An 18,007-nucleotide genomic window follows, 5' to 3' on the forward strand; every position below is an offset into this window, starting at 1 on the left:
TGAGTCAACAGACACACACACACTCCAAATGTCACCAGACGTGTTCCTCTCACACTGTATGTCTTTGTATAACTATTTAGGTAAACACTGGCCTTGCCTCCAGACGTCGTCTCCGACAAGCAGCCACTCACTGTTGGACGGCCCCCCCGGAGCTCAGGTTCAATCAGAGAAGGACGAGGCAGACACAGTTAGCGCCATGGCCTCTTTGAGTGTCGATGTCGAGCAGTCAGGCTCTGCCGCCGACATCGCTGACTCCAGCAGGTGAGTGGAGTATAGACAGCTCTACTCGTCGTACGCTCTATCTTCTCGCTAGTTTAGACAAATCAGTACACTGATAAAACAACAATAAACATAAACAAGTCTGTCAGGGTGACATGTTGACAAAGTAACTTCCAATTTATAATTGCCCTAGGACGGAACCCAGAGGGAAATACGCAGGGAAGAAAAAAAAACAGTACGAGTAAGAAACAAATGTTCCACAAGTAACCCAGAGGGAAATACGCAGGGAAGAAAAAAAACAGTAGCAGTAAGACACAAATGTTCCACAAGTGATCAGTCGTCACTCTACTAGCGTGCTGATGTACCTTACCTTAATTGCAAAGCCAAACATAGCAGTAATAATGCACCTGAAAGGGTGGGCAAACCCCCTTACTTTCCTAAGTATTACATATTTTATGTGCCATCAATAGTTTAAACATGGCATCTGACTGATATTGTGGTTGTGGAGTATAAATTAAGCAGAAATTTTATGAACATCACTCGAGAAGAAAAAAAGAATACAGTGCTGTTTACATTGAATGCTGCTCAATCCGGTAATGATGATCAAGTAGTAGACCGTTGTCGCAAACTTGCTTCGGGGAGAAATTTCAAAATAAAAGCATACTAAATCTGTTTGTGTCATATGTTACCTGATAGTCTATTCATTGGCTGGCTTTTTCACAACCATTGGCCTTTTTACGAAAATGCAGCGGCTTGACAAGACAGTGCCTTGCCCTGTGTGACCCATGCACTTGTGGGCCAACAAGCTTAAAAAAAACAGATCTTGTCCCATAGTTACTGCCTGGTAAATGTGTCTATGCTGCCTGGGTTGTTTTACTCTGCTCTGCCTGAAAGGAGAAACGATGCATACTGCAAGCCTAAGTAAGCTGATCGAGTCAGACTCTGTCTCTAACTGCAGTTGGACCAATTTATTGACATGAGTGACACAGCCCACATGTATTTTCCTTCGTGTGGTGTTTACTAAACTACCACTGCAAAAGAGGAGATATAAATTTCCGCCTTGTAGATCGCGGGAGGTTACCTGCTGAAAAGGTAGATTTTGCGGCAAAAAAAGTTTAAAAGTGTGGGCACCCCTGCTTTACATACATTGGCTAACACATGTATGCACTATATCTGAAATGATAAATGCTATCAGGTTTATCAAAGCAAGCCTGAAGACACTCAGTCTGCATGGTCGCGAGCTCTCCGCTTATCTGCTCCACATCAGATCTGCCATTTTTCCTTTCTCACTTTGTTCCTTTGTGTGACTTTATTTGGGGAGCTTGGGGACTTAAACTATATGGCACTAATATGCGAAAATAACGCGCCCTCCAAAAGTGTGTGTTGTGGGGTTGAGTGACTCATCACACAGAGTCACGTCCCATCGTTCAGCTTTAAAGCCGTTCAAAAGATTCAATTTGCTCATGAACGTCACATCACTACTGTCGCCTGAAAGGCAGCATAGTTGCCTAGGGCACAAATAACAACCGAACATGGCTTACCTCTTTTCTGAGCTTGCAAGCTGATCGGGGGTTGGTCTACCTGAGCCCTGAGAAACTGGGATGTTATTTTCGCTTGTCAGCAAGTGATAAAATAGGTGGATTTTGCTGTCCAATTCATATTGCGCAAACACAATATCAGAGGGCGACACGGGGAAAGACTGGTTGGCACGTCCGCCTCACATGCCAAGATTGTGTTTTCGATTCTGGCTATAGTCTTCCTGTGTGCAGTTTGCATGCTCTCCCTATGCCCGCATGCGTTTTCTCCAGGTACTCCGGTTTCGTCCCACATTCCCCAAAACATTCATGGTGATACCCACCATGAACCCGTCAACTGAACACTCTAAAACTGTCCTAGATTTCTTTTGTAATAAATTCGAGATTTCAAGTATAAACTGTGATTTTTAGTCATGTTTTCTAGTGTTCATTTTAATTGGACTTTGCCGCTGACAACATAGCTTTTTTTTTTTTTTTTTTTTAATGGAAAAAAAAAATCTGCGATGCACTGAGGGTGCGATAGGCGAGGCGCGATATAGAGAGGGATCACTTTACCCAAAAGCTGTGGGGCGCATTACCCCAATGGGAGTCAAAGCTTGACATGAAATATTTTGAATAAATGCTCACTGAGCTTTCTTTTGTCGGGATCTTTAGGGTCTTCTCATGACTTGTCACAACTTTTGAAGGGGTCACGCATGTCCTCCATGATGCCTTCCTATGCAGGTCTACAGAGGAGCCCATGGAAGAGGAGCCTGTTTTGTAAGAGCGACGCACACAGGAATGCCACCATACCCTCTTCCTGGCACCTACTCTACCCTCTTATGGATTGTCGATAGGTACACACACATTCACGCTGAGTTGAAATGTTGTGGATGACCTCAAATGGTGGAGGAAAGTGCTCACAAAGTCAGTTCTCTCCATGGGAGGAGCAGATAAATTGTAAGTGTCTCCAGGGCAACTGGAGGAGGGGCGCGTCAGCACGGACACGCCTCTCTTGTAACGTTGGCTCTCCCTCTCCTTTCAAGAGAAGTCCCCTTCTTTTGTCACATCTGTGTGTGACAGTTGGACAGCGCTCGCCACTGATGGACTTGGAAAATGAAAGGATAAAGAGGAGCTAGGTGCCTTTTTGTCCACTAACACACAAACACACACACGCAATAAGAACACATTCTATAAGAAACATTAAAGCGCAACCACCACAACACCTCAGCAAACGAACCAGCCAATAAGGACTGAAGGAACACAGCAAAGCGCGCACACACACACACACACACACACACACACACACAGCTGTTGTTTCATGTGGTCACTTCATTTTCTTGTCGTTTTCTTCTCATCTGGTTGCCTTAATTTGTCAATTGTATGTATTCTAGAAATGAGGTGGCTGGGGTCCAGCCAGCTTTAAAAACTTTATTTATTCTTCAACATAGATTGTGGGTCACTTGTAACCACCACCTCTTGTAATTTTCTTTTCTTTTTTTTCCTCTCAAAAGACGATTGTGGCATATGAATCCCCCATCCCTCTTTGTTGAGTTCTAGTATATTTTATTTTATTTTTTTGTACTGGTGTAATAATGTCCTGTCTTGTTGCCCACAGCGTGCGTCAGTTGTCTTTCTAAACCTGTATATACTTCTAAGTAAAATAGAAAACAAGATTTTCTTTTTATATTAAAAATACATATGTATACATTTTATTACGTGTATATATATATATATATATATGTATATATATATATATATATATATATATATATGTATATCATATATATATATGTATATATATATATATATATGATATATATATATGTATATGTATATATATATATATATATATGATATATATATATGTATATCATATATATATATATATATATATATGTGTATATCATATATATATATGTGTATATCATATATATATATATATATATGTGTGTATATATATATGTATATCATATATATATATATATATATATATATATATATATATATATATATATATATATATATGATACACACACACACACACACACAGGTATAACTTTAATAAGACTTGTAATAACAGCACCACCGAACAAGCCAGTGAAATTGGATTCATTCTCTAAACACTGAAGCCTTTTAATTCTCATGACAAAAGGACTATTTGGGAGCTGTTACACTATAATGTGTTAAGTTTAATTAGTGTGTCTGATCAATTGAACAGGTGACAAAAGTACATTTAGTCAAAGTCGCTGATCTTTGAGATGTGTTCCGAGCTTTATCGGAATCTCAGCTTTTGTCAGATAACATGGTGTACTAGATGTGGCAGCTTTATGATGGAATATACAGTATATATATATATATATATATATACACACATACACACACATATACATATATATATACACACACACGGTGTGTGTGTGTGTATATTTTGATAAAACTGTTTTATCCTATCAGAGTGGCTAAATGTGTATATTCTCTGATGATATTTTCAACCTTGATGAAGCGCAGCGCCTGTTTAATGTAGTCACACATGTTGATGATATTGTTTTCAATGGAGGTCGACAGCAGGCTCTGGCTCCTCTGGTAGGACCAAGTCTGGACTACAAATATGGAGATCATTGATAAATGCACAGTTGCGAATAACTAGCAGTGAAAACTTCATGAAAAGTCCATAAAGGCAAGTTTACAACAATGCATATGAGCGATACCATGCAACATCTCTCCCTTTAACACAATGCAAACTGATTTTGATCCAAGATGCCAAGTGATCGTTATAAACTTTTGTGGCTGCTTAAGTCTTCTCTGTTATTATTTGTACAATGTCATGGTCCCCATAATGAATAAAAGGGTTGTCTCCATACATGTAACCTTTAGAACATAAAACATCCAAAATATAAAGTAGACAGATACCTGTCCAAATTAATTTTGAGTAATTGACACCACCTATTAGGGTTTGTAAATACTCTTAGATGCCACAAGATGGGACCTAGGTATATACAGTATACATATTATAGTACATCGCTTGAATACAAAAGTAGCAAACAGATGTTGTTTTTTTCCAGCAAAAAACAGAAGGTATCATGTCTGAATGGGCGTATTTGCAATTGATAAGCCAACAATATGCAAGGATTCACTGTATGAGTGAGTCGCCAAATCAAACCAGCATCAGGAAACAAGTAATGAAATTCTGTTTTTTTCCCGTTGTTGTCAAACTGCAAACTACCTAAAATGTGTGATCCGGATCCACAACTAATGAAGCTAATCCAACATTTCACCTCACACTAACGTTATTTCCCATGAATCTTTGCACGATAGGTTGTGTGTCTTGTTGCTGGTCCCACTGCTTTCGGAGACATACCTGCTCCAAGCAATGTGACGCTTAGGGACCAGCGTCATCATGACAGCTGTACTGTTCTGGGGGTATCCATGAAATGTGTGGTGGGCTCACGGCGTTGGACATTATTGCAGGCGCAGAAGAACAACACACTCAAACATGCAATGTGTTTTGAACAGTTTTAGTTATTGTTCAATATCCTCCTAATAGAAATGCACAAATGCTCTAATATGACAAGTTACAGCGCACTAGTATCGGAACAGTTTGAATTGAAGCTTTACTTCAACTCCTGTATGACATTTTTTATCATAAGAAGAATTTGCCAGAACAACAACTAGCAGAGGTGGGCAGTGTGTTGTCGATACTGACGGATCGCCTCTTAGCCAGGAAATACCAAGTTAGAAATAACAAAGGCATTATCAAGTAAATTAAGCGCAGCAAATCCTTTCTTTTTACTTAGGCTATGTGACAGATCATATGCATCACATGTGAATTTTGTATTATTAACATCAAACCGTTTTTGAAAAAATGTCTTCAGAGAGGTGTGCCTGAAACACAACGGTGTATGTGTGTGTGTGTGCACTTCCAGTGGATGTGTTTGCTAATTGCAGTCTTGTCCCGATGACGGCACACAGTGAGCATACATACGTGCTAGGCGATAATATCGATATATTAGGATACGAAGTGATGCAATACAACATTCAGTGCTGGGCGATAATATCGATATATTAGGATACGGAGTGATGCAATACGACATTTAGTTTCCAAAATATTGCGTATCGGTTTGGAAACGCCTCATTTCCGTAGGGTTTTTTTTTTTTTTTTTTTTTTTTTTACAAACATTGCAGAATATATCACAATATGTATCGCAATACACCTTTGCCGTATCGCTGATTATTGCAATACACTTTTAAGACACAATACCCAGCACTAGTATGCTAGCTAGTGGCTGTGGGAAACACACACTAAGCATTGTATTATATAATTAGTTTGGACAATTCAAGTGAAGACTGTAAAGTTTGAAGTTTTGCTTTTTGTTTATGGCCAAGCTGTAGAGAGTAAAAATGTTTATTCAGAAATAATATTTTTTCAGTATGATGATGGAAGTTTAATTTGTTTGGGGGGGAAGCGAAGACGGAGTGAGCGACAGAACGACAATTACGATTTTCGACTCGGGAAATAAATGTCCGACCGATCATGACGAAAGGGGGAAGGCCCACCTCTGACAACTAGGGCAAACTATTTAAATGTCAAGTCCGTCCATTCTACAAGGACCACACTGACATCTGCACTATGTTAACTAGTAGAATTTTAATTTCCCCACCCTTTTCAAATGCCAACAAGGGACTTTTTTTTTTTTTTTTCCTGATAATGCATGACATTTCTGTATACTGGTGCAACAATGGCATGTTACTACTGAGTACAAAAGTGCACTTGCTGACAACTTCGTGCTTACAAGTACATAATTGTCAATTAGCACAGTTTTGCGCAACCCATAGTTAGTTGTTCTACTCGTGTGCAAAGATTATACTAGTTCACTTGAGCACACCAGTAGGATATTGTAAAAGATGCTCCAACGGATTTCTCTACCAATTCCTTCAGCGACGACTGTTGACTGAATTTATATCAATTCCAAAACAAAAGCCTCGTTGTAGTCTTATTACTGACAAATACAAGAGGTCATGAAGAACGCACAGTACAAAATAGCCATAAACAAACACCCTTAGAGATGCTATATACCGCTTAAGAGGAATGTGTACTAATTTTATTCAACTGAAATATGAAAAGTACACTTTCTCACTGTGAGAAAACTTGTTGACACAAAAGTATGAACGAATCTGTGTTTATTTACCCTGTAAGGAGTCACTGCGACAATTTTCAGAACACGTTTGATATTTTGCAGGCTAAAATTCCAACAACAAATTAACCAAAGTATATAATATCATTTTTTTGCTCTCTTAACAGGTATAACTATATAACTCTAAATACAGGGTATGAATTAGCGGGAGAGAATTGTTCTGTGTTAAATATTTGGTTTATTAAAATTTGTTTTCCTTTACAACAGAGGGAAATCCGCATAAGTGATCTGATTTTTTTTTTTTTTTGGGGGGGGGGGGGGGTGATCTTGGAATGTCATTATCTCTGTCTTATGTTGTAATGTGTTCATCTGTTAAAAAAAAAAATCTGCCGCAAAAAAATAAAAAACAATTATCGACCAATTAAAATGACCATCTGAATAATTGTCCAAGCCGTAGTCTTAATTACAGTAAAAAGACACGATTGATCACTGTGAATAATGTACCGTATTTTTTGGACAATAAGCCGCACTGGTATATAAGCCGCACAGGCAAAAAAATCAGCAAAAAAAAATTTGTGTCATGGATAACCCACCAGACTATAAACCGCAGGTCATAACATCACAGATCTACACAAAAAGATGCTATATGGAAGTTTTTTTTTTATTATTATTATTATTTTAAACGTTTTTTTTAATGGCCCGCTTACAGAAACATCTTTTCTTCAACAGACTCTCTGCATGTTTAGCACCAACATATTTATATAAAATGAATGGATTCCTTTTTTTCAACGTATCAAATAATACTGCCAAGTTAAATAGCAGTTCAAAATAAATACCTCCAAAGCTTCTTCTTCCTTTTTTTTCATTGATTATTTTTGTGAATGTATAGACACATTGCCCATAATTCATTTATACAATCAAACATAGATATATACAATCTCATCTATATCAAATTTACAAGTCACAAACTTTTATCCAATATCTTATTCAATTTATACATATTTCTTTATATTTTTAATACTATTTTTTAAAACTCTTTTTGAATTTTGATTTTATAGTTGTTCCATAAATGGAACCCTTGGAAGAGATACACACGTTCGCTTTACTGGTGGATTTCCTCCACAAAAAAAAAACAAAAAAAAACCTGCAGATAAATCGCACTGGACTATAAACCACAGGACTCAAATCATGAAAAAAAAGTAGTCTTAAAGTCCGAAAAATATGGTACTTATTTAGTCACTCAAGCAATGACACTACTCCCAAAAAATTCTGGATATTGGCTTTTTCCCCTGAAATTCCACTATGAACTTAAAGTGCATTGTAATCTTGAGGGATGACTTAATTTTACATTATTTGAAATTTTGAATTAATTTCTACGTGTGGAATGTTTGAGTAAGGTTTACAAAACTTGCTGTCCTACTAATTTGACATCAACAGAAATCAAGGCATCGAGAAAAAGTCCGTTGTGGCGCAACGAGTACCTTGTCAGGTAGATTGGCCCCTATAATCTGCTGTGATGTCAATATCATCCCCACAAGTAATTCACAAGCCAAAATGCTCCTATTCGTTTGTATTTATTTTCCAAAGGCCATTTAAGTGTAGAAGCACACATTTGTAGTGGAAAATGCGTTTGACAGGAAGCTGGTGTACATTTAAGCATTGAATTGATTGTTACACATTGAATGTGTATGCTGTTGACTTCATGCTCTCTTCTCTTCCGTGTTTGAGACCGTACGTGTATGCGTATGTCTTGCACGTGGGGGCCAAGGGCAGGTTGGACACATATTTGGACACATAAGAAAATGTTATCAATGGGACCTCCATGTATTTTTTCTCGAACAGGTATCTTCCCTTTTTTTTCTGTCTCTCTCGCCTGGCACATGATTGAAAACTTTCAAATCTTATTTGGTTGGAACTGATCACAAGCACATTCCTTTTGGTGATTTTCCAGTTTCTACTCACGTGTATATAAAGTGCATAGAAGTGTACACATGTGCAATACAAGCTATCCAAGCAATTTATTACTGTGACTAATATCGATGACAACACTTGTTCTATTCCCTCCTCCCTCTCTCGGAATGGGTTGAAAGGGATGCTAGCTCGTGTTGATTGGCACTCGCTTCGAGGCTTTGTGGACATTGTGTTAAAGCCCACTTTCAATATCTTTCACTGTAAAGTTGTGATGTTGATCCTGAATATCTGTTTCGTTCTTGTATTTGTTTTTGTTTTGTTTTTTCAAGTGGGCCTGATGTTAAACTTGTCTGGAAACTCAATAAAGCAATTCAGTGACTGCTCCTTGCATTTGACTTCTTAAAGTGTACATGGCAGGCTATTGCACGAAATTGGCACGAATGGATTGAGCCCAATTGTGTCAACTTTGCATATTTACATAGCCTGGAAAGCTGGCTGGGTGGTTGCTTGTGTAGAAATGTTTAGGTCTCTTGAATGCCCATCCACTCCCAATATATCAATCTCAATTTTGCAAACTGAACTGTCACTTGACTACTGAACATATCTGCTCAATTATCTTCCTTCTGAGACTTTCAAGCCGTGGCTGGACTCTCCTTTTACAGTATGCTGTATGGAAGTCGTTTGACTCAAAATGTGACCAAGTATTTATTTTTTTTGATGCAGATTAGTGCTAACAGCTGCTAGCTAACAGCGAAAAGAGATTGTTACCTAAAGCCTGAGCAGATGCGATGTTATTTATGTAATAAAAATACAAAAGTGCAGAAGGTTAAAAGAATATATTTAGATCACCTATCATACATTTGATACAAGGTTTGCCAATTTGATATAAGGATTGTCAATTAGCTGGAAATGCACAGTGTTTTAATACTTCATAATAATCAATCCCATCATGGTATTTTCCGTGTTAACATGTAAAGGGGTCATCAACAGTTTTTCCAGTTTGTCAACTAATATATGTGTGTGTGTATATATATATATATATATATATATATATATATATATATATATATATATATATATATATATATATATATATATATATATATATATATATATATATATATATATATATATATATATATATATATATACAGTATATATACACATATACTGTATATACACACACACAGTGAGGAGCATAAGTATTTACACCCCCTGCGAATTTGCAAGTTCTCTTACTTAGAAAATAGGGAAAAGTCTGAAATTCATCATAAATGCATTTCAACTGTTCGAGACATAATCTAAAAAAAAAAAATCTCATTGTATGATTTTTTAAATTATTTATTTGTTGGGTTGACAAGTATTTGCACCCTTGAGAAACAGCAATAATTATGACTCTCATAGAGCTGTCAGTCAACCTTAAAAAAGCACACCTTTACCCCATCCACCACACCCGAGAGTTTATTAATGCCACCTGTGCAACCCACAGTCAGTCATTACCCAACTGCTGCCATGGGGAAGACAAGAGAGCTTTCTAAAGACACCAGAGACAAAATAGTAGAGCTCCACAAAGCTGGGAAAGGCTATTGGGCAATTGGGAAGCAGATTGGTAATAATAAATCCACTGTTGCAGCAATTGTTAGAAAATGGAAAAGGCTAAAGATGACTGCTAATTTACCACGGACTGGGGCACCTTGTAAGATCTCTCCTCGTGGAGCATCACTCTTGATAAGAAAAGTGAGGAGTCAGCCCAGAACGACACAACAGGAGCTGGACAATGACTTGAAGAGGGCTGGAATCACAATTTCGAAGGCTGCCGTAGGTAGAACACTACGGCGTCATGGTTTAAAATCATGCATTGCACAGAAGTGTTCTTGTGAGTCTTAATTTTTGAATTAAGTGTTTTTGGGAGGCAGCCATTTTGTTGAGTGTGAGCCTTTTATTGATGGTTTTTTTTTCATTTTTAATGTTTTTGTCATTTTGTTCATATTCAATTAATGGTAAAGAAAAGGATTCTTCATATATTAAACTGCGATTTGTAATTAAGCGTAGAATCTTGTTAAAGCTTGCCTGCTCTTGGTGGACTTAAAACTTTGTGGACAAATAATTTTAAGTTGTCTTTTATTTTTAAGTTTTGACAGTATCACGTATAGTGCTAAATTTTAATTGCTGATCCGGGTTTTTGATGATTAAATGCTCCGGAAAATAGCCTGTGTTGTACATGATTAAGGTGATGCAATGCCAAGTCATGCATACGTGTGCTTCTGTGAAGGGAATCATTTATTAGGTTGTTATCATTATGTGCTTATTTCTTGTCTAGAATAGTGTGCATTGCTATCCATCTATGCAGTCTTAGTTCATCTCGCCCCAGTCCTTAGATAAAGCTGTTGACGCAGGAAAGTGTGAGCTGGGACCTTTGCCCAGCTGTTGGTGGCGGCCGGCTGGATCGTTTTGTTACGTCTTGTAATGTGCAATACTTTGCTGAATGAATAAAAAGCAGGCGGGGATGCTTGAGCGATGAAAAATGCTACTGGCAACGCATGAGGATGTACGCCAAGCTTTTTCCCCTTTGCCTAGGCGGAGAAAAGTCAATCTTGGCTGGTCTGAGTTGCTATTTTGCTGTTGAGCAGCAGGAATGGTCTTAGTCTACTTTTAAAGATAACCCTGACAGCTTCTGTATATGATTTCTCTAGCAGCGGTGTCTTAAATGATGGTATTATACGGGGTATTTCTTCGAGTTTGACATCACTGAAGGAAAAAGTGAGAAATGCACAGACAGCCGCTGATATATATATAACTTTGCAACAGCCTCACGGTTTGCAATCCGCTCTGCCACAAGAAAAATGTTGTTCTTGAAAGCCACTGTCCTGTGTGAACAAGGATGTATTCGGGCATTAATTCAGTCTGATCGCTTCTTTTATTGAAAAGAACGTAACAAACTCAGCAAACACAAGCCGCTTAACAAAAGGTGCTGTTAGCTGCAAACAAGGCTCTGGCTACTAACAGACAACGGACTTTCGCCCTCGAGCTCATCCCATTATTGTAAATACTCCCAAGTAATAATATGACCGATATAAAAATGTGCATCGGTACGTCAAAACTCATAACTTGTGTTGCTGATGGATGCAATCTTCCTCGAATGTCGAATATAAAAAATAAAACATATAAAAATAAAATATTTCAGTTACCACTTATAGGACGCATCCTTACTTTTGGTCTTCATTTTTGGGAAAAAAGTGTATCTTATAGTTCAGGAATTACGGTAGTCTTTATGAGCACATTTAAAAAATCTCAATCACACAGTGATGACAATTTTTGTACCCTGTCAACAGAGTAAAGTAGAAACATCTATCCCAACTGAAGGTCCAGTATCTTGCCTATGGACACACACAAGCCGCTCTATGACACCATAAAATCGAGCACATGTCTGGCGTCTCCGCCTCCGGACAATGACCTTACTTTTGCTCTTTCTTATTTCACCTGAAGTGAATTTTAAGCGTCCGGCGAGTAGATCTTGATGAGGTGCTGCAGTTCAGTGGGGTAGCCTGTGAGTGGACAACGGCGGTTGCTTTTCACATACATGTAGATGCAGCGGTAACAGAAGACGAAGCCCGACGTGGACAGTGCCGTGGCGTTGACACGAAGCCGTCTGCAGAGCGGACAGCACCACACGTCAGTTACCGCGTCCTTAGCATGGGTCGCGTCTAAGTGGAGGGGAGGCGGGGGCGCGGGGAGGGACATGAGGCTCTTCACTGTGGCCTGGTTGTCCGACGAGTACCACCACTCGAGGAACTGCAAGAAGAAGACTCCCAGAGAAAGGGAGGAGGACAGGGAGATGGCCACGCCCCTTGCAGCTCGCGACATCAACCACCACATCTTCTGTAACGAACTGCAAAAAAAATACATAGGGAGGCTTGGATTGGAGAACTTTATCCATTATAATATTAGTCATTTTAATTAATGATCATTTCTGTGTACAGGGCTCACACTGACTTTTATTTAACGTTAGTCATACCACACAGGATTTGGTTGCGCACTTTTTTCAGGGAGGTGCAGCATTGACCATATCTGCTGATGTGTAGTTGTCTCAATTTGCCTACCATTATTTCTGATTACGTTTTGCAGACCCATCGACGAATGACGAGAATGCTTAAAAAAAAAAAAAAAAAAACCTTGAATTAAAAATGTCTGCCATTGTAATCGTCGGGATTGAAGCCTTTCCCTCTTTCTTACATCCTCATACAAGGAAAAATCCCTTTTTGGATAATACAAAACGTTTTTTTCTGCATTGGCATTGTGCTGAAATTCACTACAGCAAAAACAAGCCTGCAGGAAAAGTCTAGCTTGGTTAATAGCCGAAGACAAGATAACAACAAATATTACGATATTTTAATAATGGCCATGGCCTTTACAGTAGTGCTCATAAAAGCTTACTTCGGCTATTGCATTGTTGTACATGTAATATTTGATGTCTTTATTTTGAAATTGGCCTTCGCAACACATCATTGGTGTGTGACATGATGTTGTTTAGGTCTTATTTTTTTAATGGAGCGTATCAAGAATATTAAGAATATTGTCTGATTCGTGTACGTACTAATTAAAACATGTAGGCGAGCCGTGTGACTGGATGAAATATTCACCGCGCTCGCTGTAAAGTTGGAAACATTTGTGGATGAATCCATCACAGTGCCGATCCGTTTTATAAATATTTCTTAATAAATAGATGTCATTATACATCATCAACATGAGCGACTTGTACCTATCTCCAGCCGGACTTCTTCCTTTGCTTGCATTCAGTTCCATGTCTCTGACGTCTCGCTCGGTGAGTCGAGCTAGTCGGACTCTCGCCAGCCACAGCAAAGGAGTGTGGGTCCGCACTGCTCCGAAGACAAAAAGCAGCTGCTGACAGAAGATCCAGGCCCTCCAGGCCGAGTTGACGTACGGATAGGCGGCCACGGCCACCCGGTACAGCCTCTGACTCCTGCTTTGAGCCAGCCGTATGGAGAAGTCTTCCTCCTCTCTTTGGCGCGCAAATATGGCCTCCAACTTGGCCCGCAAGTACGGCACCAGGCACAAGAGAAGAAGAGAGCGCCAGTGGGCCTTTGTGTGCAGGCTAACAGGAAGGCCCTGCCCTGCTGAAACCCGTTTGAGACCGTAGAAGTTCTCAGAGAAGGAGGCGCTACACTGGGATAGGAAGTGCTTCTGAAGGAGGACATCCAGGAGGAGGTAGAACTCGTCAAAGCGTCGCCAAAGAAAACCAAATTGGGATGGGTGGGACTCTGCAAGAACCTGAGTTGAGAAAGGAAGCAAAATACACATCATATACACGGTTTTTTGGTAGTCAATAACCAACTTTGCAAGAATATCCAGAAGCTGTTCGAAATAAGGAAAGGGTGTGCTTATGATTTAAGGGCTACCGGTGATTTTTAAAAATTGAAAATAAGAACAAATATAAAGCAAATGTGTGTATCTGTTAAAGGTGTCGATTTATGGAATGGCTATGAAACAGAACTGAAAACATGCACATCTATGGCTGTGTTCAAAAAGAGCTTTAAAAATATTGTATTGGAAAAGTACAAAGATTATATGCTGCTTATTGAACTGAGTCAGATCTTGTGTCAAAGTTTGTTACATGTGAAAAATAAGATATACAGTATGTTTTAGTATTTATGTATATGTGTATGCATCTGTATATATTTATATACATACAATATAAGCATACTGTATATTCATGTAGAAATACAACTGTATGAATGAACCACATAAGCTTATTTATATGATTGTTTTTTGTGATATGAAACAATATATCAATATTTCAATAATAGAATACAAGAAGCAGGACCAGGTAAGTTTTATACTTCTTCCTACTTCCTCTTGAACATATATAGCAAATTTCTTTGAACTGAACATATACATATACAGTGATCCCTCCTACTTCGCGGTCTCAGATGTCGCAGTCTCAGTACTTCGCGTTTTTTTCCAGCAAAAATAAAAAATATTTCAAAACAAAAAATCATTTAAAAAATGTGCAAAAATTTACAAAAACTGAAAAAAAGAAAAAGTACATTATACAGTACTGTATTAATCAAATAACGAAGTAATATTAGTTAATAACTATGTTAAGAATTCTTCAAGCGTTAGAGTTCGTGACATATCATATATTATTTTGAAATGTATGCTTTTAATTTGTCGGCATGTTTTAAATTTTCGGGTCGCGTTGCATTTCCGTTTTCTGTTTTACATTCTCTGTGGAGTCATTTGGCTCGTTACGGTGATGTAGTGAATGACAACGTAAGCTCATATTTATAGTTTATTATCATTTATGTTGATAACGCACGCTACTGCCTATGTTTAGTAAGCGATGAGTGTTTATTCTGTTTATCTGTTCGTTTGTGTAGACGTTGCACTTTATAGTTAGTAGTTGTTGCTAACCCGCTAATGTCGGCTAAAAATACAGTAAATTCATAGATTAAAGTTCGGCAGTATGTTAGTTTACTGATTTGAAGATTGTTATTGATTTGTTATTCAACAGTTACTACATGATACACCTTACATGAGCCAAAATAAATGTGAAGTTCAACATGATGACTTGCGGACTCTTTCACCGGAGTCTTGGTGCAGATAACCAGTCCTGAGAACAAATTCTCAACAAAATAAGTAATATTTAATGAATATACAATTATGTTAATAAGGATAAAGTAATGTTAAATAATAGGAGAAAGGAAATAAAATAGGCAAAAAATACAAAAAAAAGGATTGTTTATGGTTACTGTGGCTATATTGGGGCGTATATAGAAATCTAGGAACTAATACCCTACTTCGCGGGTTTCAGACTTCACGGGGGGTTGACAGCCCCCATTAACCGCGAAGTAGGGGGGGGATCACTGTACTGCAATTCTATTATTTTCTGCTTCTTTGTGTTTTTGGTTTGTTCTCACATTTTATTTTAATGTGCCTATTATACATGTGTTCAATAAAACAAATCAATCAAATAATAACAGTAAAAATAATAATGTGACGGTTCCATTCAAATGTATCACCTTTGTCTAAATTTCATCCGTCACATACACTACAAGTAAAAAACAAAGTATTGTTGAGCTTGAATTCACTAAATAATGCCTTTAAGTAGGGAATTTGAAAACTTCTATCTTGCTTTTCCTGGCTATGAGACTATCAGAGGGAGCTTGAATCAAGGTAATTTGTCATTAGAATGACAAATCACATCTCTGCCAGACAGGCTGTCCACTTGTCAGTAGCCTTGGCCAGACAATTCAGACAGACATAAATATAAGACTCAGTGTTAATGGCATATGAACCCAGAAAAAGTCAATCATTTTGAGTATTGTAGCTGCTATGACTGACCACCAGATGTTACCAGTGTGGCTATTTTGTAAGGCTTTGGGGCCTCATTGGCTTTTTTAATCCAAATCAATGAGGCAAATACCTGAAAAGTTTCACAAGGCTTCATCAACCCATCTCTAATCTTACATTTATTTGAAAAAGTTTGGCTTGAAGGTATTACACACGGGAACTCCTTTAAAGAGTGAAGTCAAGTGTCTCACCTTGACGGCGTGTCTCAAAGCTGGTTTCACCGCCTCCATCAATGACTCTTGAGCCAGAACCTCAAAGATGGACGGCTGCTCCTGCACAGTGCTGGAGGTCAGATGAGCACCGGCCTCAGCCATGACTACTGCACACCTACAACACATCGCAATGATCCACAGTAATTAAGATATGATTCTGAAGCTACACCTGTCAATCACCATAAAGGACACGTAAACTGGATTCACGTCACAATAGCAAATACTGTTTCGTATCTAAATTCAACATATTGGCTTGTGTGTGTATTGTTTATCTGTGTTCGGAAGAAAAACGTTTACTGGACGAAAACATGAAAGTTATTCTAAGTATGGATTTCACTCGCTTTTCAAAAGTACAGGCCGTTACAGTTCAACTGGCTCCCGATTACAAATGTGGGTCGATTGTTGACATATTACCTGTGTCCATACGGCAGATTCGTCACAAGCTACATGGAAGTTGATTGACTGTCTAACTGTCCTGTTCATCAATAAACACACGAAACAAAGCGATTCCTTTTCAAGTTCTAATTACCTGCAGGAAAATGCAGGTAACATAGTGAAAAACTAAAACGAATAAAAATAAATGTTCCGAGCGGGATTTGAACCCGCGAGGACGATTAAATACAGGTCAAACTTCCATCGAAGTTACCCCGAGACCACTCGCAGCCTCAGATTTTCTTGCGCAAATGTAATACCCATAGAGTGGGCCAGGTGTCCCGGAGGGGGCACAAATTAATCGAGTGTTTAGTTTGATTACGACCATATTAACTGGCTCCGGGGAAGCAATTTGACAGGGTCGCGGTCGTCTTTCATTCACGTCAATTTAAACTCATACCTTACACCACCTCGGGCTCTTATGCGTTGAACTCAACGACGACGGTTACAAGTTGGCACACATACAAAATATTTGATTAAAAAAAGACGCATATACGTGGTTCATGCGATATTGCACCGTCAATCAGACCACTTCTTCGAAAACATGACCACTTCCGCGTTAAGCGGTTTTTTTCTATCAAAACTTTATTTAAACGTTTCGGCTAAATTACCCTTTGTAATACAAATCAATTCACTCTGTTTTCGTATTTACTGGTTTGAAACCAGTAAATAAATAATTAATAAATACATTTCTTATTTTATCTACCATCAGTGTAGCTTTCTGTGCATAACCTACCCAGTTATGGTTCATACTTGTGCACTGCATCTGTGTTATTTCTACCTTTTTTTCTTTTTTTTTTGTCTTAACATGGTACTTACTTTTTTTTAAACGACATTCGTGTGGACTGCAAAGTAAGAATTTCATTGTATGGAGAAACTTGTATCAACACATGACATTAAACGCTTTGAATCTTGAAATCTTTTTCTGAATTGCTGATTTTTTTTCCTTTGATGGATGGATAGATATATTTGCCCCTTTGTAAAGTTCATCCATCCATCCATTTTCTAGCCTATCTTTGGACAGTAAGCAGGGGACACCCTGTACGGTTGCCAGCCAATCACAGGGCACACAGAGACGGACAACCATTCACGCACCCAATCACACCTAAGGACAATTCAGTATGTCCAATTCACCTGCGATGCATGTCTTGGAGTGTGGGAAGAAGCCGGAGTGCCCGGAGAAAACCGACACTGGCTCAGGGAGAACATGCAT

At 38.4% G+C, this 18,007-nt stretch overlaps 2 protein-coding genes across 7 annotated transcripts in view; one reads left to right on the plus strand and one right to left on the minus strand.

The window, feature by feature from the left end:
• Nucleotides 1–3,445, plus strand: part of hdac5 (histone deacetylase 5) — a 67,711-nt gene extending 64,266 nt beyond the window's left edge. For 5 of the 6 annotated variants that reach the window (XM_088436624.1, XM_088436621.1, XM_088436622.1 and 2 more), the window contains 2 exons: nt 81–261; nt 2,478–3,445. In XM_088436624.1, the coding sequence (XP_088292750.1) occupies nt 81–261; nt 2,478–2,517 (221 nt within the window). In that variant the 3' untranslated portion in view covers nt 2,518–3,445. The remainder of the gene's footprint in view (nt 1–80; nt 262–2,477) is intronic. The other variant, XR_015868155.1, reaches the window with a different exon arrangement.
• An 8,232-nt stretch (nt 3,446–11,677) lies between these two features.
• Nucleotides 11,678–17,346, minus strand: pex12 (peroxisomal biogenesis factor 12). Its single transcript, XM_088436644.1, has 4 exons — nt 17,195–17,346; nt 16,342–16,477; nt 13,539–14,068; nt 11,678–12,668 (listed from the first exon to the last, which is right to left on the minus strand). Exons 2-4 carry the CDS (start codon nt 16,462–16,464, stop codon nt 12,272–12,274), a joined length of 1,050 nt encoding a protein of 349 aa, XP_088292770.1. The 5' UTR covers nt 16,465–16,477; nt 17,195–17,346; the 3' UTR covers nt 11,678–12,271.
• Nucleotides 17,347–18,007: the final 661 nt, after the last annotated feature.

Source organism: Hippichthys cyanospilos, chromosome 16 (genome assembly GCF_059441005.1).
Source record: "Hippichthys cyanospilos isolate Australia breed blue-spotted pipefish chromosome 16, RoL_Hcya_1.0, whole genome shotgun sequence".
NCBI lineage: Eukaryota > Metazoa > Chordata > Actinopteri > Syngnathiformes > Syngnathidae > Hippichthys > Hippichthys cyanospilos.